This window comes from Myxocyprinus asiaticus, chromosome 32, assembly GCF_019703515.2.
Source record: "Myxocyprinus asiaticus isolate MX2 ecotype Aquarium Trade chromosome 32, UBuf_Myxa_2, whole genome shotgun sequence".
Taxonomy (NCBI): domain Eukaryota; kingdom Metazoa; phylum Chordata; class Actinopteri; order Cypriniformes; family Catostomidae; genus Myxocyprinus; species Myxocyprinus asiaticus.
Genome location: NC_059375.1, coordinates 43,472,531 through 43,499,607, shown reverse-complemented (window position 1 = coordinate 43,499,607; position 27,077 = coordinate 43,472,531). Strand labels below are relative to the sequence as shown.

The window sequence follows — 27,077 nt, the reverse complement described above, 5'->3', positions numbered from 1 at the left end:
TTTTAGCGCCACACAGTGGACGTTTCACCTCAGAACTGCCGCATTGGGAATCCCCAATTCCCAATGCGCTCGTGGTGGCGTAGTGACTCGCCTCAATCCGGGTGACGGAGGACGAATCTCAGTTGCCTCCGTGTCTGAGACTGTCAATCCGCGCATCTTATCACGTGGCTTCTTGAGCACGTTACCGTGGAGACGTAGCGCGTGTGGAGGCTTCACGCTATTCTTCGCGGCATCCACGCACAACTCACCACACGCCCCACCGAGAGCGAACCACATTATAGTGACCACGAGGAGGTTACCCCATGTGACTCTACCCTCCTAGCAACCAGGCCGATTTGGTTGCTTAGGACACCTGGCTGGAGTCACTCAGCATGCCCTGGATTCGAACTCGCGACTCCAGGGGTGATAGTCAGCGTAAATACTCGCTGAGATACCCAGGCCCCCCAGGCTCGAAATTTCTATGAATTTTCCATTTGCGATTAATTACTTGATAAGTATTCTTTATTTCTATTTTAGAGGCTGCACGCACAAAGATCAGTTTCTAGTTGGTTTTACCAATTACTCGGTGCAGTTGAATTTTGGGGGTTGATTGTAAATGAGAATGCCCCCGAAGTTGTTGACCAGGGGGGTGAGGGTGGGGGGCGGTGGAGGGGGTGGGGAGTGCCGCCCCCCCCACAAGAGACCGACCTGGGCAACTGCCCATGTCGCCCATGCCTAAATCCGCCACTGGGTAAATATATAAGCTATAAAAGGCTTACTTTGGTAAATACTCAAATACAAGGAATGTAATGGTGCCAAGTCTCCATTATTGCAAAATAAGAGTCCCTAGTGTGTTTCAGGCTTGTTTATAGTTAAAGTGTTATGTACCAGATCTATTGGGATTTTGGTTGATTAATAAACTGCATCTGGGACTTTATTTATTTTGGACCCTTGTAGCCTCTATGTCTGTACCCGTCAGGGTTTACCCTAACCCTAAACGACTATGATATTTTTTTTAACGATCGGCCAATTAATCGGTTATCTGTCTTTTCTACCACCTTAGTTATTGATCACATATATGGAATGTACAAAAAAATCTTAGCCTTTCCTTCTTGTGACAGGGTGGGCCAAATTTTATAAAATCCCAGATGCAATGGGACCTTTAACTATCAACAAGCCCGGGGACTCTTATTTTGAAATGTCTGTGCTTCACTAATTCCAGCTGCTCATTCAAACCGATAAGGGACATAAAATATGCACTCTTACAATCATCTACAACGTATTAGAATATAAACACCTTAAAGCAAACATTCGTCAACAGCAGTAGTCATCAACAATCACGCATTTATTGTATTAAATCGTAGAGTTCTGAAGTTTAATAATAATCACATTAGGACACATCGCAATTCCTGTCTTTCTGTCCCCAAATTTAAGACCTTTTTAAATTATAATTAAGACTTTTGTTATACCTTAAACTTTAGAAAAGACATTTAAAAAATGTAAGAACCGCGGGAACCTTGTACTATTGGACAAACAAATACACTATATTGCCAAAAGTATTCGCTCATCTGCCTTTAGACGTATATGAACTTAAGTGACATCCCATTCTTAATCCATAGGGTTTAATATGACATCAGCCCACCCTTTGCAGCTATAACAGCTTCAACTCTTCTGGGAAGGCTTTCCACAAGGTTTAGGAGTGTGTTTATGGGAATTTTTGACCATTCTTCCAGAAGCGGATTTGTGAGGTCAGGACTCTGTGCAGGCCAGTCAAGTTCTTCCACACCAAACTCGCTCATCCATGTCTTTATGGACCTTGCTTTGTGCACTGGTGCGCAGTCATGTTGGAACAGGAAGGAGCCATCCCCAAACTGTTCCCACAAAGTTGGGAGCATGGAATTGTCCAAAATCTCTTGGTATGCTGAAGCATTCAGAGTTCCTTTCACTGGAACTAAGGGGCCAAGCCCAGCTCCTGAAAAACATCCCCACACCATAATCCCCCCTCCACCAAACTTCACAGTTGGCACAATGCAGTCAGACAAGTACCGTTCTCCTGGCAACCGCCAAACCAGACTCATCCATCAGATTGCCAGATGGAGAAGCGTGATTCGTCACTCCAGAGAACGCGTCTCCACTGCTCTAGAGTCCAGTGGCTGCGTGCTTTACACCACTGCATCCGACGCTTTGCATTGCACTTGGTGTTGTATGGCTTGGATGCAGCTGCTCGGCCATGGAAACCCATTCCATGAAGCTCTCTACGCACTGTTCTTGAGCTAATCTGAAGGCCACATGAACTTTGGAGGTCTATAGCGATTGACTCTGCAGAAAGTTGGCGACCTCTGCGCACTATGCGCCTCAGCATCCGCTGACCCCGCTCTGTCATTTTACGTGGCCTACCACTTCGTGGCTGAGTTGCTGTTATTCCCAATCGCTTCCACTTTGTTATAATACCACTGACAGTTGACTGTGGAATATTTAGTAGCGAGGAAATTTCACGACTGGACTTGTTGCACAGGTGGCATCCTATCACAGTACCACGCTGGAATTCACTGAGCTCCTGAGAGCGGCCCGTTCTTTCACAAATGTTTGTAGAACAGTCTGCATGCCTAGGTGCTTCATTTTATACACCTGTGGCCATGGAAGTGATTGGAACACCTGAATTCAGTTATTTGGTTGGGTGAGCGAATACTTTTGGCAATATAGTGTATAATCCTAATAATAGCAATAATAATAATAACAATTATTATTCAGTGTTTTATTTGAGCATAATAAAATTTTTGCACATACTGTTCATTCAAAAAAAATTTTAAGTAAATATATATTTAAGTAAATATTGCTTTTTATTACTGCATTGCTGCATCAAAATGAAAATGATTAAATATTGTGGAAAACTAGCCTTCATGATTTTAATGCAATAAACATTTTAAATATACTTGGATACAATGGATGTTTGGTTGAAATGATGGTTCATCTGAAAAAAATAAAATAATAATAAAAATAAAATAAAAAAACATACTTTTAATGCCAATTCAGAACAAATACATAATAATCTATCTACAGTATATATATATATATATATATATATATATCCAATACAGTCAATAAGCTCAAAAATATCGAGACTTAATTTTTCCAGCCATATCACCCAGTCCATGACTATTCCATGACGTTTTAAGATTGTATTAATTCCAATGACAATTTTTAAATTCCCTAATATTCCCATGACTGTAAGAACTCTTTATATTGATTGGACTTTCCAAGTTCTAAGTTCTGAGTTTCTGAGTTGGAACACAACAATATTCCTCTTGAGATATGGCTTTGTCTTTGCACAGCTGGGTGGAGAAGACAAACAAAACCTGATTAGATGATGTAACATGACAAACAATTCCAAAGTGAAGTTGTATTGCTCTCTTTCAGAGCTCAGATCACTTAAAGGGACAGTGGAAATTATGAAAGCATTTACTCACACTCATGTCGCTCCAAAACTTCCGCGGAGAAGTTCTACTGAAGGTTGATACTTGGTTTTTTTCCATATAAACCCTTTGTGTTCCACAGATGAAAGAGAGTCGTGCAAGTTTGGAACAGCATGAGGGTGAGTAAATGATGACAGAATTTTCATTTTTGGGTGAACTACCCCTTTAATGGAGTTCTTCATTTAAGTATTAACATTGTGTCAGATGATTCTTCCAAAAATCTTGGAAGAATTTGATGCTTGAGTTCATATTGAGATCTCTGTTTATATAAAGACAACAGAAGTCTCTGGTATGTCCCCATTTAGATAGCTGTGCAAACATGTGTGTGTGTGTGTGTCTATGCTTGACTGCTCATGAAAGAAAGGTGTGGTCTTCAATAGCACACAAACACAGTGTGTTAAAAGTCAGAACTACACCTGAGAGACTCCAGCACCCCTGAATCCCTCAACAGTGCACACTAATGAGGGAAACAGTGAGAGTACAGTAGAAATCAGTGTTGATTCACATGACGCACTCTATCATTACAACAGCCTGAGAATGACAGAATGACACATAATTCCAGTGAGAAAGAACCATTACACACCCATTCCCCTGAGAACACACAAAGAGGAACAGTGATGGGTTATATATAGCTCAATGTCTGTGTTCACACATCATTTTATACTGTCTATGAGACTTTAAAAAGATTCACATTCAAAATGCACATGCCTATACTGACTCAACTGATATAAATAGATAAAGTGAATTATTCTATGTCAAATCAGCCAAATTTCAGAAATTTCCCAGACTGAAATTGTTGATTTTATGAATAGTTTTTCTGAATAAAGATAAACATAAATGAAGATTAAAGCCAAAATATGAAATGCCATGGGTCAAAATTTACTGAGTAATCCATTGTTTTGTAGAGGGGGGTCAAAATGACAATTTCCGCCTATGATTTTGGAGCAAAACTACAGGTCAAAAAAAATACCTTTTAAAGGTGTCAGTGTCCTGATTGTATTTGTACACAGAGATCAGTAGATCTATTACTAACATCAGTTGACTTCAGCACCTCTTGTTGCATTATACGCCAATGGAGCGAGTCCAAAAATGGGGAAAAGCACTTTTTTTGTGTTGTTTTTCCAAAGTTTGAGTGTCTATAACTCCAGATGTTTTAAAGATATCTTAATATCCTTTTACATTCTGGTTCAAAACAAACTTTTCTTTTTGTATCTTTATTTTAAAGGCCCTATATGGTTCAATCCCAGAGATATGGGGCTCTCAATGTGGCTCCATTTTACCCGTTTTCAATGGTCGAAATCTAAATGTGGTTCTCAAGCTAGTTTTTCTTGTCCAACAAAACAAGGGTCTGAAGCATAAATAACGTTGCAACTAGAAATGTACCATTATATATTCACATTAAAACAATAATGTCAACATTTTTGAGAGTCCACAAATACACTAAAATTCAGAATAAGCGACATTTGAAGATTTCAGAAATGTACATCCAAGTATTAACCGTTCACTCATCCTGAAGTGTTTGTGCAACAGACATTAATGATACTTTAAATCATGTGTCTTGGTAAAACAGATGGAATAGTTCCCATAGACTTGCATTGAAGGAGGGACTCGAGTCATATCAGAGAAACATGGGACAGTAAACAACCACCTAGCAACCACTCAGAACACCTTAGCAACTGCAAAGCGATGCACTGGTAACCATCCATCTAGTCTTAATTGTCATGACACACATTTTTCCATCTGAACAGTAGAAGATGATGGTAAGAAAGCAAGAGCGGAGGTGATGGAATATCAGATTAGCTGAGAAACACACTTAACAAACTGGGTCACATCTCAGTTACACCTCACTAGAATAACCAGAGAAATATTGCTGCCCACATTCAGTAAGACAGGTAAAGACAGACAGACAGCTTCAGTGCAGTATGATTAAAATATAGTTTATTAATAAACTAGGACAGAGGTTTGCAAACTAGAAGGTCCTAGGTAGATCCTTTTCATACTTGGCTCCTAAACTATGGAATAGTCTCCCTAACACTGTTCGGGATGCAGACACACTCACTCAGTTAAGTAAAGACTCATCTATTTAGCCAGATATACATCTAATGTTGGCATAACTCCAATCATAAGGCATGGGATACTTCATATGCCACTGCCTGAACCTTGGATTTAGGATAGACCTCACTGAAATAACCTGCTGGTTGAACTGTACATAAATAACTAATACTGTCATTATATTCATGTTGTTTAGCCAGAGGGGAACTGGCCCCCACAGAGAGTCTGGTTTCTCCCAAGGTTATTTTTCTCCATTAATCAACATCTTATGGAGTTTTGTGTTCCTTGCCACAGTCGCCTTCGGCTTGCTCACTGGGGTTATAAATAAAATTATTATTTAATTACTTATTTTATACTCAATTTACAATCATATTTAATCAAACTACACAATGATCACCCTTAAGACTTTATAAATATTACCATTTCATTTTCTATTAATGCATGATTTTCTGTAAAGCTGCTTTGAAACGATGTGTGTTATGAAATGTGCTATACAAATAAAAATGACTGACTGATTGACTAATTTATCATCGTGTCCAAAAGCCTCTCCAAACAAATAAAACATAATAATTATACATAAGAACTAATTACACATGCAAACACAACAATGACTAAAGGTTTGCATAGCATGCAGACATGATTTTATAATGAGATTTCACAGAATGAGTTTCATTCTGTGTCATTTGAGTCATCATTGAGTCTGTGTCGTGTATTTGGCGCCATCTCCTGGTGGTCATATGTAACATTGTGCGTCATGTGGATTATCTAATGATCTGTGCATCTGATTACCTTGTGTGTGGACTTGTTTGAAAGATAATCACCTTCTCTAAATAATAGTATGTGATATTTTATAGTTCTTTTTATTTTTCCTGAAATTATAAGCGAAAACGCTGCATTTAAGCAACACCAACATAATTGTCAGAGACATATACTTAGCTATTACTCGCTATATTTTTGTCTGTGAGTAAAACAAATCGGCTGGTTGTATTCTACTCTTTGAGAGCTTTCCAACAACATATGACACATGGATATTTGACGTTTTGGTCATAATGTCTACATGCATTGGAAAGTAGAGCTTCTAAGCTTTCAAACGATACCTATTTTGTGTTGGTCAAGACTGCAGTTGTTAATATTTTGACGATAATTTATTTTTCCTGCAGGCCTGCCGGCATTTTCTATCAATCATGGCAGCAGCTACTCATCAAATAATGACCAAATAAAGGAGAAGAGTGTTATAACCGGGCACAAATCAAGATTTATCTGTTATACATTTAGAAATGCCACAACATGTTGTCTGAATAATATCACACTTACTGTTAAAAAAGAAGTCTTTAAACATAAATATACTTTTGTATATACACATAGAAACATGTAACATATGGCTGCCTTTATACTTCGAAACACTTTATAACATACATTTATAACAACCAATAATGTTCAGCAGTTCAGTACTTAATGAGTATTTAAATATGAATAATATGAATCAGTTTAATGGCATTTAAATGTACTGTATATGTAAAATGTTTTTTTTTTAATGTGATTATTGAAACTTATTTTGAAGTGATACTGAGAAAATGTCATTATTTTGAAAGCTAACACTTTGAAAGCTCCGCTCTAATGCTATTCCAACATGATCACACAGGAAGTCGGCATGTTGTTTCCGAAAGTTCCGCTACCCTAGGATCGACCACATTATGCCGACTCACTAACAAGTGGCATCATCCATCGCACATTTTTGCAGTCACAACCGGAAGCGTGTTGCGTCAGCAGTGTGGAGGCCTGGGTTCGGATCCTGCGTTGAAACCAGGAAGTAATCGCGTTCGCTTAACCCCTTAAACTCACCCCAAAGGGGGGCGCTAAATCTCGAAAAAAGTTCACACTTAAAACGTTAAAGTCTCCGTATACATTAGTCAGGCAAAAGCTTAGAATCTGAACTTTTCAGGTATTACCATCACTTCTGCATTTATAACAAAAAAACAACAAAATAAGGCTTCAAAACATTCACATTGAAAATTAGCGCCCCCTAGAGTAGAGTAGAAATATTTATATAAAATAAAAGTCCTTCAAATAGCACCTTAATGGACAAGTCATATATCAAATGAAAGCTCGCATTCTCAGGAATGTGACTGTATAGTTTATTTTGTTACCCTAATACCACAGTTTGAAAGATTTTCAAAAGAATCACAAAGTGAAATGATTTCTGTAAGTCATCAAATACAAACGTCTCTTTTATGCATTGATAACTGCTGCTGTAAGCCCTAAATAGCTAAAAACTTTATATCTGCTTTAACTTTAGGAAGTTTTCTAAAAAATTAGCTATTTTTTATTTGTCTGTGAGTTTGCTTGTGTGAATAATCAAATGTTATATCTTAGATGTCCAGAACAAAATATGCCATCCACAAGGAAAAGCATGCTAAACAAATCATCAGAAAAATATGTTTTCGACTATTGATAATAACATATTTTATACCATCACAAAGGGGAGGATCTCAGCTTTCTAATGACTCCTAGATTGATCTTCTAGTCCACTCAGAGGTCGAGATATTCAATGAAATAATGAGGGTGTTGCTTGAACTGAAAATTAGACTGAATGTCTATGGACGAGCACATCTATGAGGGATAAAATGTGTTAGAGCGCCACCTACATTTCAGATATTTTTTTCTAGTGTTTTCTGCCATCTAGTGGAATAAAATGAGACTTTTCAAAGTGAGGTAGAGTGAACAGAACCAGAATTACATGTTTATAAAGTTAGGACAACAACAAACATTTTTTTATTTTTTTTTATAATTTTATAATTTTTTATATTTTTTCAGAAAAGAAATGTCTGTTCATTATAAGATTATAAACACATACAATATTATTTCTGAATAATTGGAGTCTTTTTATTTTATTTTGGCAGTTCTCTGAAAACTGAGACCAATTTTTTGCAATTAGTCCACAGTATGTGTGAATGGTGAGCTTTTAAATTTGAATTTTGTTTTTATTTTAAATCAGAATTGAAGGAGTTTTAATCAGTGACGAGCGGGATTCGGAGGTTGCATTTTTACCCCAAACATTACATTTTTACTCCGCTGATGGTTTGGGTTGGGGGTTCAATTTATAAAATATGCATTTCTCTTCACTTTTACAGCCTGTACAACTTGCTTAAAAACTCGCTTTTGGTGACATTTAAACTGGATTTTCATGCATGCAGATGGGCGGGGAGGTCTGAACCGCAATCAGTGGTACTAAAACTCACGTTACCTGTCACGCAGAGATACACCTGTTCTCTCAGGGGAATGAGTGTGTTTGTGTGTAACAATACTATGTTTCTACAATTTCTGTGTAGTCAGATAGAGCTGCATTTACCTCACACCAGAGCAGTTCTCATAAGATTTGCAGTTTAACCTGCTCTCACCCAAGAGTGAAATCCATCAACAGTGAGCCATAAAATCAATGACTCTTTTCCAAACCCGTTGAGCTGCCCACATAGACAACATTTTAAGCAGTATAATTTTAGTCATAGTCGTTTAAATGTAGTCATTATGTCATCGTGTCCAGTAGTAAAAAAGTAAAAAAAAAAAAAATTATAATAAAAATAAAGTAAAAAAAGTAGTGCAATGCATTACATTTTAAATACTTGTAATCAGATTACAGTTACTGACTTTCAGTTAATTAAATAACTTTTAAGTAATTAATTATGGCCCCGTAACGAGTCATTGTGAAGGAGAAATGTGAGGTGCTGAGTGTATGATTTGTGTGTAACAATGAACAAAGAAAATAGACATTATTTTGAATTTGATGAGCGGAAAAGTGTTTTAGAAAGTAACTTAACAGTAAAGAAATTTGTAAAGTGATTACTTTTCAATGAAATAATTTGTAAAGTAATCTGATTGCAATTTTAGAGAAATAAGTAGTCATCTGAAGTGGATTACTATTTTTAAGTAACTTGCCCAACACTGACGCATCATATTTATAAATAATGAAAATGACAGACTTTAGTCGACATACACAACATATTTTATATGACGATCATGTGCAAAATGATTAAAACATGTATCAAGCAGTAACAGATCCTGTACGGCCTGACATATGAAAGAATGATCAGAAAATTCAAATTTTTTGACATTAAACTGTTTTTAGTACCATTAGACAAACTATGAAAATATATCTGATTTATACAATTAATTAAATTAAAATCGTGATATGCCCTAGTGTATGGAGGGCTAAACCTGCAAAAATAATAAATAATTAAATGTGCAAGGAAATAAACAACATTTTTTTTTTATAAATAAATAAATTCACCCATTAATGTAAAAATAATACAATATAAAACGGGATTGGGAAATGCAAAAATGAAAGTTTTTAATTCTATATTTATTTAATAATTTATTTGTTTCTATCAAATGTATAGTTGTAAAATGTATACATCAGATTTTTCAAAGCTTTTTTGTGGTGTGCATGAATGTAATGTAAGGATGATTGAGAGATATTCCTCAAAAGCCTGTCGTATCACATTTGATATGTGCATTTCAAAGGGGCTTTTTCAATAAAATAATATACAAAATTTTAACCAAGCACAAGTTGCTTATATTCAACAAATACTCATTTTAAAATATCAGTAACAATATAATCATTACTGTCACTTTTACTTTGTTAAAATAAGCTGTCATTTATCCCAACATAAGAGTCACTTTCCACGCAAGTCTGCCGGCATTTTAAATAGATCGATATACACATTGAAACCACTTTTTTCACAAATAACCACTAGATGGTGCCATAAACATGTGAAACTTACATACAATAGGTTGTTTGACTCATCAGCTTGAACAGAGAGTGAAACAGGAGCCGTCAAAAGTTGTGTATCATATTTAATATATGCACCGTTATAGGGTTAATATTGAAAACAGCAGATTTTAGACGACAAAAACAACATATTTTAGTTGACGATCATGTGCAAAATGATTAAAACGTGTTAAATTGTAACAGACCAAATCTTAACGAAATATCCAAAAATGTACAATTATTAAAAAATGTATTAAACATATAAAAAATAAACTGGTACTGTCTCTTTAAGAAAACCGGCATTTCTGTAAAAAGCATCTGTAGTTGAGTGCATGTTAACGATAAAAATAAAATATTTTCTCCCCTTTTTCTCCCCAATTTCGACCAAGAATTTCCATTTCTCAAGTGTAATGTGGTTATAGATTACAGAGATATAATCTCTATAATCTGAAGTGTTTTATGTTTTTGTTTATAATAAAATTACATTTTAATTAATGATGGCAAAGCTCGGGGTGGTAAAATACGCTGGCTACCACCCCTGGAGTTCGCTAGTTCGCTAGTTCGAATCCCAGGGTGTGCTGAGTGACTCCAGCCAGGTCTCGTAAGCAACCAAATTGGCCCGGTTGCTAGAGAGGGTAGAGTCACATGGGGTAACCTCCTCGTGGTCACTATAATGTGGTTTGTTCTCGGTGGGACGCATGGTGAATTACTTGAGAAGGTTCAAACAGCCTTGAATTAAGCGTGGTTGCCGCAGTGGATGGTGTGAAGCCTCCACACGCGCTATGTCTCCGTGGCAACACGCTCAACAAGCCACGTGATAAGATGCGCGGGTTGACTGTCTCAGACACAGAGGCAACTGGGATTTGTCCTCCGCCACCTGGATTGAGGCGAATCACTATGCGACCACGAGGACTTGGAGCGCATTGGGAATTGGGCATTCCAAATTGGGAGAAAAAGGGGAAAAATCCCCCCCCACAAAAAAAATGATGGCAAAGCTCCATTTTCAGCTACCATTACTCCAGTCTACTTACATAATCCTTAAGAAATCATTTAATATGTTAACTTAGTACTAAAGCAACATTTCTTTTTGTTGGAACAGTTCAAATGGTTGTGCTACTTAACGAATGTGTAGAAATCGCAGATAGAGGTATCGAGCACACCTGCAAGTCAAATTTCAGTTTTAAAAATAACCAAAAAGAAACATATTTCTCCATCAAATTCATTGTTCTTTTGAGAGATATTCATGCACTTGTGTTTTGAAAGAATAGAGACCATTTCCACCACTGACTAAAAGTCTAAAAAACTGATTTCATAAGTATTGAAGTCACAACCGATCAAAACTGCAGCTTTATTCGCATCATCGTCATTTAAAAAATAATTCTGAGTAACGAACCCAAAATCACGTCCAAAGCACAGAACCTCCATAAATGAGTTGGAAAGCTGTGTTTTGCACCAGTGTTTTAATGAGCCTCTGTCCGTGTTCACACATCACACTTCCTGTTACACACCCATGACAGCAGTCACACACTGAAATCCAGTGTGAGCTATGAAGCCACGGGGGAAAAACATGACTTGTGACTCACAGCAGTGAAATTAAAGGGGTTATGGATACTATGGATAAAGGATACTATCCTTTTAGTATCTTCATTTTTAAGGCCCTCTGTGGTTCAATCCCAGAGATATGGGGCTCTCAACGTGGCTCCATGAGTAAATTTTACCGATTTTCAACGGTTAAAAAAAACAAATGTGTGTATTACCAAGAAAAGTTTTTGTTGGTGGAGAGATGGTATGAGAGCGAGAGGTTAATGTTATGTAATCAAACCCTGTTTTGTCCACTTTGCGTTGAGGAAAGGAGAGGTTTGGAGGAGATGATGTTTATGTGAGTTTTGTTCTGGCTGTGAGACAAGATGTTGTAACTGCAGCCACCTTCCTCTCCTCCTCCTCTTCGTAACAACATCACTCTTTTTTTCATGTCTGAAACTAATAGCCAAAAAGCAGAAACTCTCCATCCGTCTGACTCCCTCTTTGTCTCTCTCTCAGGACAGTACAAACTCAATAGTTCCCATATACAGACACTTCAGTGCATTAAGAGCAGTTAAAGTTCACTTAAAACTCTCTCTATGATGTCATGTGTCTCAACTGATCATGTGTGTGTGTGTGTTCTGGTTGTGGTGTGTACTGCTGTCATGTGTGTGTGTATATATACAGTAATCAGTAACACTAGATGAGCGTTTGAGTCTCTGTGGCCTGTAACTAAACACCCTGCACACACTGATCCCAGATCATACAATACATACATACTACAGTCTATAGTGTATGACCTCTGACCTGCTCTTTAGAGTTCAACATTGTCAAACACACACATATACTGTCAAGCTCCCAAAAGGCAAAGAGGCACCATAAATGTATCATACCACAAGAACATCCAACTTTAAAGTGTTTTAAATGGTTTTTCTCGATCAGGATAAGGTCATAAACGGTTGAACTAAAAACCAAAGATCAGCACAGGTTGATTTTTGCCCTTTAGCCCAATTTCATGTTGTATGTAAACACCATCACAGGCATTCTTACCAGGTTATCCAGTGTGCACAAGTGCTGGTAACAGGCAGATCTGGAACTGATCTGGGTTCAGCTTTCTGGGCTTATTCCACATATACAACAGCAAAATGAGAGATTAATGTCATATTCACCTACAGCTGAATGAAAGCGACTGTGATGTCATTACTGTGTGTGTTATGAAGCTCAGGTCAGGAGAGAATTAATCAAACACAAGCTACTAATAACACATACTAAATCAACTCTGTGAGAGTCTAATGACGCTGGTGGAGGAACATAATAAAGTCATTTCCATACTTAAGTGAGTGTGCTTTACAGTAATTACAAATAAACACAGACACTGAGAATGGCACTCACAGGGTCATTAGAGGTCAGACAGAACTCTAAATATACTAGCGTGATGCTGTTTCTTCATAGTGAGATGTAGGGACGGACTGGGACACAAAAACAGCCTGGGAAACCTCTACTGGACCAAAACAACACACTGCAGATCACTAGTGTATGTGGTTGATATATGGGTCTGTTGTTTGTCTCTGTATTTTAATATTCCACAAATGGATGTTTTACATTGCAAATGCAGCACTTTTAAATTATGCAATAGATTAAAGCTAAATAATAGATTTTACGCCTTTGCACGACACAAAATATTAATCAAGTCAACAAGGTCGTGCCAAAGTTTTTGATGTCATTTTCTATATAACGTGTGTTTTTGCAGCCGTTAAGCATTGTAAACAAACACACAAGTCAGTTGCTCACTTCTGTGTATAATTTTTTTTTTAAATAGCATTTTTGACTTTTATGCTGCTAAGAGGGCCATTGTGAAGTTGAACGTTCATTTACTGATAAAATGGCTTTACGGTCATTTAAAAAAACGTTCTCTAGGGGGCCTGGGTATCTCAGCGAGTACTGACGCTGACTACCACACCTGGAGTCACGAGTTCGAATCCAGGGCGTGCTGAGTGACTCCAGCCAGGTCTCCACTGCCTGAACCTTGGACTTAAGATAGACCTCACCGAAATTACCGGCTGGTTGAACTGTGATGCACCTCACTGATCTCTACCTGCATCACCTCGGTCTAATGATGGACTACACTCTTATAATGGAATACATAGACTATCAATTAATTGCCAACAAAAGCATTCATCAGCCAACTAACAAAGGACAATGCATCTATATGAACCTCTGCATTTAATCCAGGATGGACTTCAAAGACATTAGTCATTAATCTTACAGTTCATACTAAATTTTTGTATAAACACAGACTCTTAACACTTACTTAGTTTACTAATTTTAAACCATGACTCGCACTGCACATAAACAACTAATATTGTCATTATATTCATGATGTTAGTCAGAGGGGAACTGGCCCCCACAGTGAGTCTGGTTTCTCCCAAGATTATTTTACTCACAATGACCAGAAACAATTGCTTAAAGTGAAGCTGGAGCACTTTGCGTTCACTATCAATGATTACATTTGTTTGTTTTTACTTATGTGGGAGTTTGCCATGGGCATGTGCTGATGGCGTGCGTATCAGAGCGCTTGAGAAGCGCTTCACACGCTCTCTGCCGGTTAACATCCGCGGTGCGGCTCAGTGATGCTCGGAGTTCAACTGAATGACAAACAAAGTCGCCGTTGATCACATTTAGCCAGTATATATTCGCTTGAGATTACCTTATTTGGGCATTAAATGTGATGGGAATTTGAAGTGCACAATAAGCACGCTTAAGTCAAATAACCGCGATCAGAAGATTATTTAATAAAACTAGGGAGGGTAGAGTCACATGGGGTAACCTCCTCGTGGTCACTATAATGCGGTTCATTCTTGGTGGGGTGCGTGGTGAGTTGAGCGTGGTTGCCACGGTGGATGGCATGAAGCCTCCACACGCGCTATGTCACCGTGGCAACGCGCTCAACAAGCCATGTGATATGATGCGCGGATTGAAGCTCTCAGACGTGGAGGCAACTGAGACTCGTCCTCCGCCACCCGGATTGAGGCGAATCACTACGCCACCACGAGGACTTAAAGCGCATTGGGAATTGGGCATTCCAAATTGGGAGAAAAAGGAAAAAAAAAAAAAAAACTCATCTGATTACGTCACCATTTCACTCACTTTTGGCGCCCCCCGCTGGACATTTTACGAGGAAACTGCAGCAAAACGTGTAATGAAGTACGCAAAATGTTGCCACTGTCACGTACATGTTCATGATATTAGGCTGCATTTATTTCTAGTCTTATTTTTGTCAGCAGTATGTTTTGAGCAGAATTGTTTAATGATGCATATTTTCCATCTTGTCTACTTTTCTGCAACCCGACCCCGGTCAGAGAAACCGCCAGTTTTTCAAATACGACTTTGGAATTAATGAAAAAATAAAAAGGCGAACCGGACTTCACTCACAGACACGCGTGGACGGATGAAACAGGGGCCGTTCACACCGAATGTGTTTTTGCTCGCATCTGCTCGTTTTAAAATGAACTTTAAAAAGATTCAATATTCTGAAGACGTTCAGGCTGCAAATAGCATGTTAGCTGTTACGAATGTTGCAAATTATGCTTACATAAAATACATCCTATTGCAACAATACTTGCTTGGAGAAGAAATTATAAAGAGAGTGAGCGATTTTGGGTTTGTGTCGGGTTCTGGCTTAAAATCTGATGGTACCGTTCGGGTCGAGTCACAAGGTCATGGGTACGGGTCAGGTTCCGGTTTTATTTAAAGGCCAGTGCAGACCTCTAGTCTTTGTTAACCAGAATCAAAAAACACCTTGTACATTTTTGTCAGTAATTTCGTTGACGAGATGAACACGAGCTTCTGAACATGTATTCAGTGCGGCTGAAAACATCACAATAAAACCAAACAATAATTCTTCTTTCCTGTCGAACGAATTAAAAACATCAGACAAGAAAGCTTTCAGCCAAGGTGCGACTGAATCATTTAATTACTGTCCAGCAGTTTAATCGTGCTGAATATTTAAGTTTAGCTATTTTAACAGATTTTGACATTCTGGAATATTGTTTTTAGCCGTTGACGTTTACATGTTACCAAATTATAAGATTAGCTATTGGTGTAAAAACAGACAGACATTTTAAAACCAATGCAAACTAATTATTATTATTTATTTTAATTTTTTTGGGGTATTTTGAGGTATTTATTTTGTGATATTTTACTAAGGGTTTAATTTCTATTCCATGTTCAATTATGCACTTTTTAGTGACTCCAGCCAGGTCTCCTAAGCAACCAAATTGGCCCGGTTGCTAGGGAGGGTAGAGTCACATGGGGTAACCTCCTCGTTGTCGCTATAATGTGGTTCTTGCTCTCGGTGGGGCGCGTGGTGAGTTGTGCGTGGATGCCGTGGAGAATAGCGTGAAGCCTCCACATGCGCTACGTCTCCACGGTAACACGCTCAACAAGCCACGTGATAAGATGCGCGGATTGACGGTCTCAGACGCAGAGGCAACTGAGATTCGTCCTACGCCACCCGGATTGAGACGAGTCACTACACCACCATGAGGACTTAGAGCGCATTGGGAATTGGGCGTTCCAAATTGGGGAAAAGCGGAGAAAAACAAAATGATGCACATTTTTAAGTTTAATCCACAATAAACATGTCATTTGCATGCATCCTCTCTCCCACTTTTATGTAATAAAAATCACAAAACTCCAATTTCAAGGTGTATTTAATAGGCTCTTTTAACGAACTAGAGAAATGTTCTCCAGTCTGACCTCTCAGATGGCATACAGAGTTTAAATAATGAGTTTTAAGAAGGTGTTACCAGCCCAACATCAGCTTTAAAATCAATATTCACCCAACAGACCTTAAAAGAAAACGACTTGCATTTGCAATGGCCATAATACTGTAACTATGGACTAACCAATGGATTAAATTGATTCTCGCACCACTAAACATATTTTTTATGACATATTTTTAAAATACTAAAGCACAGCAAGCTGATATCATGCTAATTAAAACATAAAAGTAAGAAAAAAAATCTACAACTTTTCTCATTGAAATTCCAGTCACATTAAGGAAGTAAAATAGATTGCAAATATTGTTTCCTGTTGACTTTAAAGTATATATATGGAGCTAAAAGATGTTGCCATCGGATGAACAGCACAGAGTCACTGTGTAACAAGAGCAGAAGACTGACAGTTCCCAATATTCACCTCAATATTCAATAATACTAATCGACTCACAAGAGGAAAATACTGCAGATATTAGACTCACTTCAGCAAATCAATGGATGTAAATACAGAACAGCTTTACTGTAGTTCTGCTGTGTGAAACCCTCATTCGTATGATGCGGACACGCACTGTAATTAATATTTAAACTGAGGTTTCTGTTATGTAACCATTGTTGTACACGAATGCTAAAATCACACTTACTCTGAATGCTGAATACAGGACGAGATTCCTTCAGTCCAGCAACCAATAACAATATAGACACAGGTTCTTCAATGGCCAATGCCAATAGATGTCTATGATGACCATTGGCCAAAATAAAAGAAAAGGCTGTTTGTTGATTTTGGAACTGACAAAAGTGTTGGTAATCTCTGTATGACATAAACTCCTTTAAATCAGGAGTCACTCTTCTCAGTCATTAATCACTGACTCCAGGGAGTCTTCTCAATTCATTGACTCCTTCCAAACGGAATTCATGACACTACATCACTTCCTGTTGCCGTAGTAACCGAGACCAACAGTCCGTTACAATTCTGACATCGGAATATAACCACTGGAATGCAAAATAAAACTTTCACATTCACACAGAAATGTCAAGCAAGACCCGCTTTTTTCATAGCCTTTAATAACATTCATCATATTTACATATTTAAACATTACAATGTTCACTCAACTTTCTGTTCCCAAACTGAGCACACGAACATGTCAAATTACATACAATTTCATCATAAATCTTTAGATATATAATTTAGGTATATAGTTTATTCTAAAAATAATTTTTTCTAGCGATTCTACACTTCTGAACCACAGCTAGATGGACAGACAGACGGACCAACAGACAGGCAGACAGACAGACTGATAAACAGACAGAAAGACAGATCGACAGACAGTCAGACAGAATGATAGACAGACACATAGACAGATAGCTAGATAGACAGATAGATAGATAGATAGTTAGACAGACAGACAGATAGACAGATTGATAGACAGACACATAGACAGATAGATAGACAGATAGTTAGATAGATAGATATATAGATAGATAGATAGATAGATAGATAGATAGATAGATAGATAGATAGTTAGACAGACAGACAGATAGACAGATTGATAGACAGACACATAGACAGATAGATAGACAGATAGTTAGATAGATAGATATATAGATAGATAGATAGATAGATCGACAGACAGTCAGACAGATTGATAGACAGACAGTCAGACAGATTGATAGACAGACACATAGACAGATAGCTAGATAGACAGATAGATAGATAGATAGATAGATAAATAGATAGATAGATAGATAGATAGACAGACAGATAGACAGATTGATAGACAGACACATAGACAGATAGATAGATAGATAGTTAGTTAGATAGATAGATAGATAGATAGATAGATAGACAGACAGACAGATAGATAGACAGACAGAAAGACAGATCGACAGACAGTCAGACAGATTGATAGACAGACACATAGACAGATAGCTAGATAGATAGATAGATAGATAGATAGACAGATAGATAGACAGACAGATAGACAGACAGACAGGCAGGCAGATTCATAGACAGTCAGACAGATTGACAGACAGATAGATAGATAGATAGATAGATAGGGAGACAGAAAAACAGACAGACAGACAGTCAGACAGACTGATAGATAGACAGACAGACAGACAGACAGATAGATAGATAAATGGATGGATGGAAGATAGATTGATTGATAGATGGATGGATGGACAGACAGACAGACAGACAGACAGATAGATAGATAGACAGACAGACAGACAGATAAACAGACAGAAAGATAAACAGTCAGACAGACAGATAGACAGAAAGAAAGACAGATAGACAGACAGTCAGTCAGTCAGGTTGATAGACAGACAGACACATAAACAGACAGACATACAGATAGACAGTCAGACAGACAGATAGACAGTCAGACAGACAGACCGACAGAGAGACAGACAGACAGATCAATAGATAGACAGACAGGCCGATAGATAGACAGACAGAACGATAGATAGACAGACAGAGAGACAGACACATAGACAGACAGACAGAGAGAGATAGATAAACAGACAGACAAACAGATAGACAGTCAGACAGACAGACCTATAGAGAGACAAACAGACAGATAAACAGACAGACAGACAGATCGATAGATAGATAGACAGACAGACCGATAGATAGACAGACAGAGAGATAGATAGATAGACAGTCAGACAGATAGACAGTCAGACAGACAGAACGATAGAGAGACAGACAGACAGATAGCTAGATAGACAGACAGACAGATCGATAGACAGACAGACCGACAGATAGACTGACAGATAGATAGACAGACAGACAGACACATATACAGACAGATAGATTTTATTATTATTATGATTATTATAGACCATAGACACATTATTATTACCCCATTAGAGTAACAGCATCAATCTGTAACAATATGTTTATGGTTTATTGGATCAGAGTGTTGGTGTGTTTGGGGTCAGGACAGGTGAAGGATGCGCGCGAGGCCCAACATCAGGACCGACCCACACATGCAACACCATTAAATCAATAACACCTAACAATACCATCACATTTACCAAATTAAACTCTTAAATACGACATAGTAACCGACCGTGTGTGTAATACTAATACTATGCATCACATTTTCGTATTTACTTACATGAATATATAAATGTAGGACCTGAAGCTGCTCATACATATCTATAAAACCTCGATTCATCGCTGATCGCTGTATATACTGTTCGTTATAAGCGGTGATGAATGTGACAGATGAAGGTGTATTTACCTGCCCACTGTCTGGTTGGCGAGCTGTCGCATTCGGTTGAATTGCTTCTTCATCTTCCTTCAGTTTGTGCGCGAATCCCGAGGGATGAAAACCAGCAGACATTCCTTAATTACAAGACAACCGTCAGGAAATATAACTCTGCACGGGCCATACGCAATAATTCCCCTTCGGTGTGAAACCATCACCTATAGATAGTGAAATAGGCAGAAATCATCGTTAGAGCGCGCAGCTCATCGCTGTGAGATGCGGGATGCTCCGGTGAACGCTGAGCGCTGCTGACGTCACGCCGAGCAGCCGCACAGCTTCATGGGAAATGGAGTTCATATGCATTCACTCTGACGTCATATCTGGATTGGTGATCTGAGAACCGTGATTTTTTTGGCACTTAAAAATATTGCATAATAGTGCCAGCAAATTGTTTGATACTTTACTCAGATTTGCAGTCTTTCTAGCTGCAATATCTTATAATATCTTAAAGATCATAAATAAAGTACACATTTCTAAAGTATTATGACCTTTTTTTCTGATTAACTTTTATTTGTTATTTGAATTGTATTATAACTGATAACTATATATTTTTTCTTTGTTATTGTTTTTCTCTTCTGCATTTCTCCAATTAAGTGTGAGCATCTTCTTGCATTCTCCACATTCAACAAATAATTTGACATTTTGACTCAAAAATTCATTCTGGATTTATTTATTTATTAAAAGCATCCAAAATAGAGTTATCGAACAATATTGCCATCGTGTGGATGTTGTAAAGACGTGCAGCTTTAAAGTTGAAGTATCATATTTAAAACAACACAGGACATTAGAAGGTATACATTATAAATAAAGTGCACATTGTACATAATATGCACCGTCTATATTCCAGTAAATACACAAATGGTTTGGAGCATCTCGGTAGGTTATTATCAGTGTTGGGTGTAATGCATTACTAAGTAGTGCATTCCAAAGTGGAAAATAATATTAATATATAATTTTTTTATGCCAGTTTTTTGACGCAGACATTTTTGCCCTCTAAGGACCTCTGAGTAACTTTTTTTTTATTGATGCACAAGGGTTAATTACTATAATTAAATTACTTTTTCATTGAAAAAAGTAAAGTAAGGGATTACACTTAATTTTTCAGTAATTTAATTACAGTTACTTCTGATGTAATTATGTTAAATACTGTATAGACTCTAGAACAATTCTACATAAAACAATAGTTAATTTGTTTAGAAATTTTAAGAAATTTAAAATCGAAATTTAACATCTAATGTTTTCTAATTTAATGCTGCCCTCTTAAATTCTTTGGCCAGTTCATGAATAATTTATTTGACTATTTATGATTTATTTGAACGAATTAAAAGAACAGTTTCATGTCTATCCTTGTATTTTTCATCTGGTCGAGGTTGATCAGGGTTTTAGAAAGTAATTAGTAATAAGTAATGCAATTACTTTTCAGACTGAGTAATTAGTACAGTAATCTAAATACACTGTAGATGTAATTAGTAGTTAATAATAAATTACTTTTTTTAGAGTAACTTACCCAACACTGCTTATTATCGCTTTCTGCATGTGTGTTGCAGCTGCAGTGTAATTGGGGGCGTGTCCTCTGTGTTGACTGACAGCACTCTGCGCATGTGCACTACGGAGTGTCATAGAGGCGATATGGCGGCGCTCAGAGTGGGTCTGTTGACCCGAGCTCTTTCTAAAGGAAAAACACGAGTAATCTCTAATATTATCCTCGGAGCAAGAGCAGGTGCGTTCTCATACACATTATCTGTCTTAATAATGAAATACACAGTCGGTACAGAAAGGTTATGGAATAAATAATATGATAACCTTCATGTCAAGGCCAGTGCGCTAACAGGCTAAGCTAAAGATAGTGTTCATGTGTTTGTAAACACAAGTAATTTATTACTTAATGCTTTGTGTTTTGAGTAAATAGACAGACAGACAAATATATAGACCGAAAGTCAGACAGAAACACAGACAGATGTATAGACAGACAGATATATAGACCGATGGACGGACGGACAGACAGACAGACAGACAGATAGATAGATAGATAGATAGGTAGACAGACGGACAGACAGATATATAGACAGATAGATAGACACAGACAGACAGACAGATATATAGACAGATAGATAGATAGCTAGAGACAGACAGATAGGTAGGTAGATAGACAGACAGACAGATATATAGACAGATGGTTGGATGGCTAGACAGATATATAGACCGATGGACGGACAGACAGATATATAGACAGATAGATAGAGACAGACATATATATAGACAGACAGACAGATAGACACAGACAGACAGATATATAGACAGATAGATAGATAGCTAGAGACAGACAGACTGATATATAGACAGACGGTTAGATGGCTAGACAGACAGACAGATATATAGACCGATGGACAGACAGACAGACAGATATACGGACAGACAGACAGATATACAGACAGACAGACAGATATATAGACAGACAGACAGATAGATAGATAGTGATAGATAGGTAGACAGACAGATAGATAGATGGATAGACAGACAGAGTGATAGACAGACAGATATATAGATGGATAGACAGACAGACAGATTTCTTTGAGTAATTAGTGCCCAATTTTAATTCAGTATAGATTTGTTGGGTTATTGCAGTGTTTTACAGGGTTTTTTACAGGTCTGGAAAGCTTGGTGCTCATGTTAAAATTAAAGTTTGTGTTCTGTGTTTGTTTTTGGTATTGAGTAATGCCAATCTAAAGAAATGATGTAACCTGTTTTATGTTTGTGTTATTTTCTAGCCTCTGGTGTTTCTCAGGACATGCTGCCCGGCCCGTATCCCAAAACCCCTGAGGAAAGAGCTGCAGCAGCCAAAAAATACAACATGACGCTGGAAGATTACCAGCCGTATCCTGATGATGGCTCAGGGTGAGAGTCTCTCTCAGACTGCAGGTTCTGAGTGAATTAAAGACCCTGAGTCAACATTTCTACCTGTGACACTGTGTACTGTTACTGGATCCTTTTTTATCTTTTTTTATTGTATTTGTATTCTTATGGTTCTAGCTTTTTTGTTTGTGTTGTTTTTCAGGTATGGTGACTACCCCATGCTACCGAACAGGTCACAGCATGAAAGAGACCCCTGGTATCAGTGGGACCATCCTGATCTGAGGAGAAACTGGGGAGAGCCTGTAAGAGAAGATTCATAACACTTTAATATCTTCTAACGCAATATTCACTTTTAGCATTCAGTGAAAATGCAGTCGTTATGACCAAAATCTTATAATGATACGAGTCGTTTTATATCACGATATAGTCATTTTTTATTTATTTTTTGAAAATCAATACAAATTGGTTAATATTTTAAATAACCATATTGTACTGCCTATTTTGGGATAATCCAGTCAGTGAATTAAATTCTTCCAAATACTTCATCTTATATAATTTTCTCTTTATTTAGAACTTTACAATAGTCCAATTAAAAACAAACAAACACTTAACTTGGTTTTAAATTATTCTTACCGTAATGCTAAATTTCATATTTTGCCATATTTCAGTCTGATATGTTGTTGACCAATAATATTATTATTGTTATTATTATTATAAACTTTCCTCAAGAAACTCAAGATCTTCCCAAGGCAATGCAACAAATAAAATAATACATAAGTTAAACAACAACGTAAATAAATACTTATTGCTGAAAATATCCAAAATTATGTAAACACTTCTTGCAGAAAATAAATATTAAATAAATATAAACACTTCTTGCAAAAAACATTATGACCAAATTAATGCGGCGCATAAGGCTGTGCGATATGTAATATTTTTTTAATAGATAATCGCCTTAAAAATATTGCAATTATATCGTCAACGCCCCCTGCTGAGGGTCGTTGAATATTTTGGCTTTATTTATTTTGCTTTAAAAATTACATTAATTTATTGAAACATGAAAAACTTCAAAAATATATATATATATATATAAATATATATATATATATATATATATATATATATATATATATATATATATATATATATATATATATATATATATATATATAACCACATTCCCAAATCCAAACATTTACTGTCTACGACAACAGGTGGGAAATTACTAACAGATAGATAGACAGACAGACAGACAGATAGATAGACAAACTTAGATAGATAGACAGACAGCTGCCATGTGTGTTTATGTTTATGTCTTTTTAAGTTTTCAGTAAACATTATTTTGACTGTTCAGCCGGTTTCTGCCGCCTCCTTCCCGGGTTTCGGGACCAATGTAACACGGATAAAATGGGAAAGTAGGAGGCGGAAACCGGCTGAAGAGTCAAAGTAATGTTTAATGAAAACTTAAAAAGACATAAACATAAACACACACGGCAGCTGCATGTGGCTCTCTCTCTCTCAAACTGCCATATCCGGCTCAGCTTTATCCCTCTCCTCGGCTGATTAGCCTGATTGGGGGCCGACCGTGTGCACGCCCGGCCCCGCCCTCCTCCTCGTCACACTAATATTCTTTTGCGTGCTTCATTTGAGGAGGTAAAACAAATTGCTTGTATTACGAGTGATTGTCAGTCATGCGAAGCAGTTTGCAGATTAATTTTTTCTGCTCTGTGTCGGCTTTTGTAAACCTATTCCACAGATGTCGCTCCTGTTTTAATAACAAGCTCCTCCTCGTTTTCTTGACCTGTTTGGGAGTTTTTGGGCTTTTAAAGTGAGTAATCCCGCTCTGCGCTCTCCTGTGAATACCAGGAAGCCTGCTGGACTCTCGCGCACTTTTGTGCTCCAGACAGAGATGGCACGTGCGACACGCACATGAAACACGTGCGTGTCAGATGAGAAGCATATTAAGCGCTTTTAAAGCGCAAATCGCGATTTTTAAACCCATCCATGTTTCTTAAATTCTCTCTCACGTGAAGCCCCGCCCACTGATAGATAAGCCCACGCTGCGCACATGGATATTTACATATCGTGATATACACCATACAGCAAAATCTCTTATCGATTGACACTTTATATCTGTAGCGCAGAGGAGGGCGGGGCCGGGCCGGAATGACGCACGCCCAGACCTCGATCAGCCTGATGAGGCGAGCGAGGGTTAAAGGCGACTGGAGACCGCAGTTCGGGAGAGAGAGGGAACTATGGACAGCTGCCTGAAGCTCTCTCTCTCTCTCGAACTGCCGTCTCCGGTCACCTTTATCCCTCGCTCGCCTCATCAGGGTGACTGGGGTCCGGGCGTGCATCATTCCGGCCCGGCCCCGCCCTCCTCCACACTACACTATCGTCTCCATGATATATATCGTCATATCGCCCAGCCCTGTTCGCTGATAAGCATCAACTTGTCAAACCCCTTAAACTCTATGGATCCGCCAGCGGGTCTAAAGTGTGGCACTATATCGTGAAATAAGTTTCCGCTTAAAACGTTAAAGTCTCCGTATACATAAGTCATGTATATGAGGTGTCATTTGAAAGCTTAGAATCTGAACTTTTCAGAAACAACCATCACTTCTGCATTTATGTATCTTAAAATAACAAATAAGGCCTCAAAACATTCGCGTTGAAAATTAGCGCCCCCTAGAGGTAATGGGGTAGACATATTTATATAAAAATAAAAGTCCTTGACTTAGCACATAAATGGACAAGTCATATATCAAATGAAAGCTCTTATTCCCAAGAATGTGACTGTATAGTTTATTTTGTTGCACTAATACCACAGTTCGAAAGATTTTCAAAAGAATCACAAAGTGAAATATGATTTTTGTAAGTCATCAAATACAAACGTCTCATTTATGCTCCGATAACTGCTGCTGTAAGCACCAAATAGCCGTAAACATTATATCTGCTTTTAATTTAGGAAGTTTTCTAAAAAATGAGCCATTGTTTAATTGTCTGTGAGCTTGCTTCTCTGAATAATCCAATGTTATATCTTAGATGTCCAGAACAAAATATGCCATCCAGAAGGAAAAGCATACTAAAAAATCATCAGAAAAATATGTTTTCGATTATTGATGATAAAACATTATACATCATCACAAAGGGGATCTCAGCTTTCTAATGACCCCTAGATTGAGCTTCTAGTCCACTCAGAGGTCGAGATATTCAATGAAACAATGAGGGTGGTGCGTGAACTGAAAATTAGACTGAATGTCTATGGACGGGCACATCTGTGAGGGATAAAATGTGTTAGAGCGCCACCTACATTTCACATCTGTATATTGTGATGGAATGTGATAGAGAAATTTTGTTTTTTTTCTAGTGCTTTCTGCCATCTAGTGGGATCAAATGAAACTTTTCAAAGTGAGGTAGTGATGTTTCGTGTTGGTATTGTAGATGCACTGGGACTTTGACATGTTCATCAGGAACAGGGTGGACACGTCTCCGAGCCCTGTGGACTGGAGGACCATGTGTAAACATCTGCTGGGGTTCTTAGGCTTCATGATGTTGATGTTCGGTCTAGGCGAGGTGTTTCCTGCCTACCAACCCGTGGTGAGTGCGGGACAGTTATTCAACAAGATGGTCCTAGACTTCATATTTAATTTTTTGTCATTCTAAACGAGGCCGAGAGGGATAGACGAACAGTCCGTTTAATGGGTTGTACTGTCTAAATGTCCAAAGTCAATTAATAATGGATAAAAACAAGTTCCATCCCACATTATTGGAGTAAAATAAGTTGTCAACACCATTTCAAGTTAACTTGGAGTTCTGATTGTTCCACATTTGAATGTAGATTTTCTGAAAGTCTTTTGTATATTGTCTTATCCTAACCTTTGTCTCTGTCTCTCGCCAGGCACCTAAACAATATCCCTACAACAACCTGTATTTGGAGAGAGGAGGAGACCCCGAGAAAGAACCAGAACCTGTTAAACATTATAAAATCTAATGATATAAACCTCTCTGCTCGATAACTAATGTATATCTGTCTCTCTAATAAAGTTAAACTTAAATGTTGTCTGTTGAGTTTCTCATTTCTTAGAACACTTTTACATATAGAAAAAGCAATATAATTCCTTGTGTTTTTACTTTTAGACTTTTATTATAATATAATATTTATTCATATTATTAGCAGACGCTTTTATCCAAAGTGATAAACAAAATGAGGAAGGATACAGTGTTGGGTAATTTACTCTTAAAAAAAAAAAAAAAGTCATTAATTAATAACTACTAATTATATCTTCTACAGTGTAATTAGATTACTGTACTAATTACTCTGTCTAAAAGTAATTGCATTACTTACCCTGATCAACCTCGACTGATGAAAAATACAAGGATA

General features: G+C 37.5%; 2 protein-coding genes across 5 annotated transcripts in view; one reads left to right on the top strand and one right to left on the bottom strand.

Moving 5' to 3' along the window:
* arhgap44b (Rho GTPase activating protein 44b) overlaps window positions 1-20,066 on the bottom strand; it is a 63,590-nt gene extending 43,524 nt beyond the window's left edge. For all 4 annotated transcript variants that reach the window (XM_051667884.1, XM_051667885.1, XM_051667887.1 and 1 more), the window contains exon 1: window positions 19,814-20,066. In XM_051667884.1, coding sequence (XP_051523844.1) covers window positions 19,814-19,866 — 53 coding nt within the window. In that variant the 5' untranslated portion in view covers window positions 19,867-20,066. The remainder of the gene's footprint in view (window positions 1-19,813) is intronic.
* A 1,366-nt stretch (window positions 20,067-21,432) lies between these two features.
* On the top strand, window positions 21,433-26,756 carry LOC127423560 (NADH dehydrogenase [ubiquinone] 1 beta subcomplex subunit 8, mitochondrial-like). The gene is made up of 5 exons (XM_051667985.1): window positions 21,433-21,560; window positions 22,609-22,735; window positions 22,896-22,995; window positions 26,138-26,293; window positions 26,595-26,756. The coding sequence occupies exons 1-5, from the start codon at window positions 21,440-21,442 to the stop codon at window positions 26,685-26,687; spliced, it is 597 nt and encodes a 198-aa protein (XP_051523945.1). The 5' UTR covers window positions 21,433-21,439; the 3' UTR covers window positions 26,688-26,756.
* The last annotated feature ends 321 nt before the right edge of the window (window positions 26,757-27,077 follow it).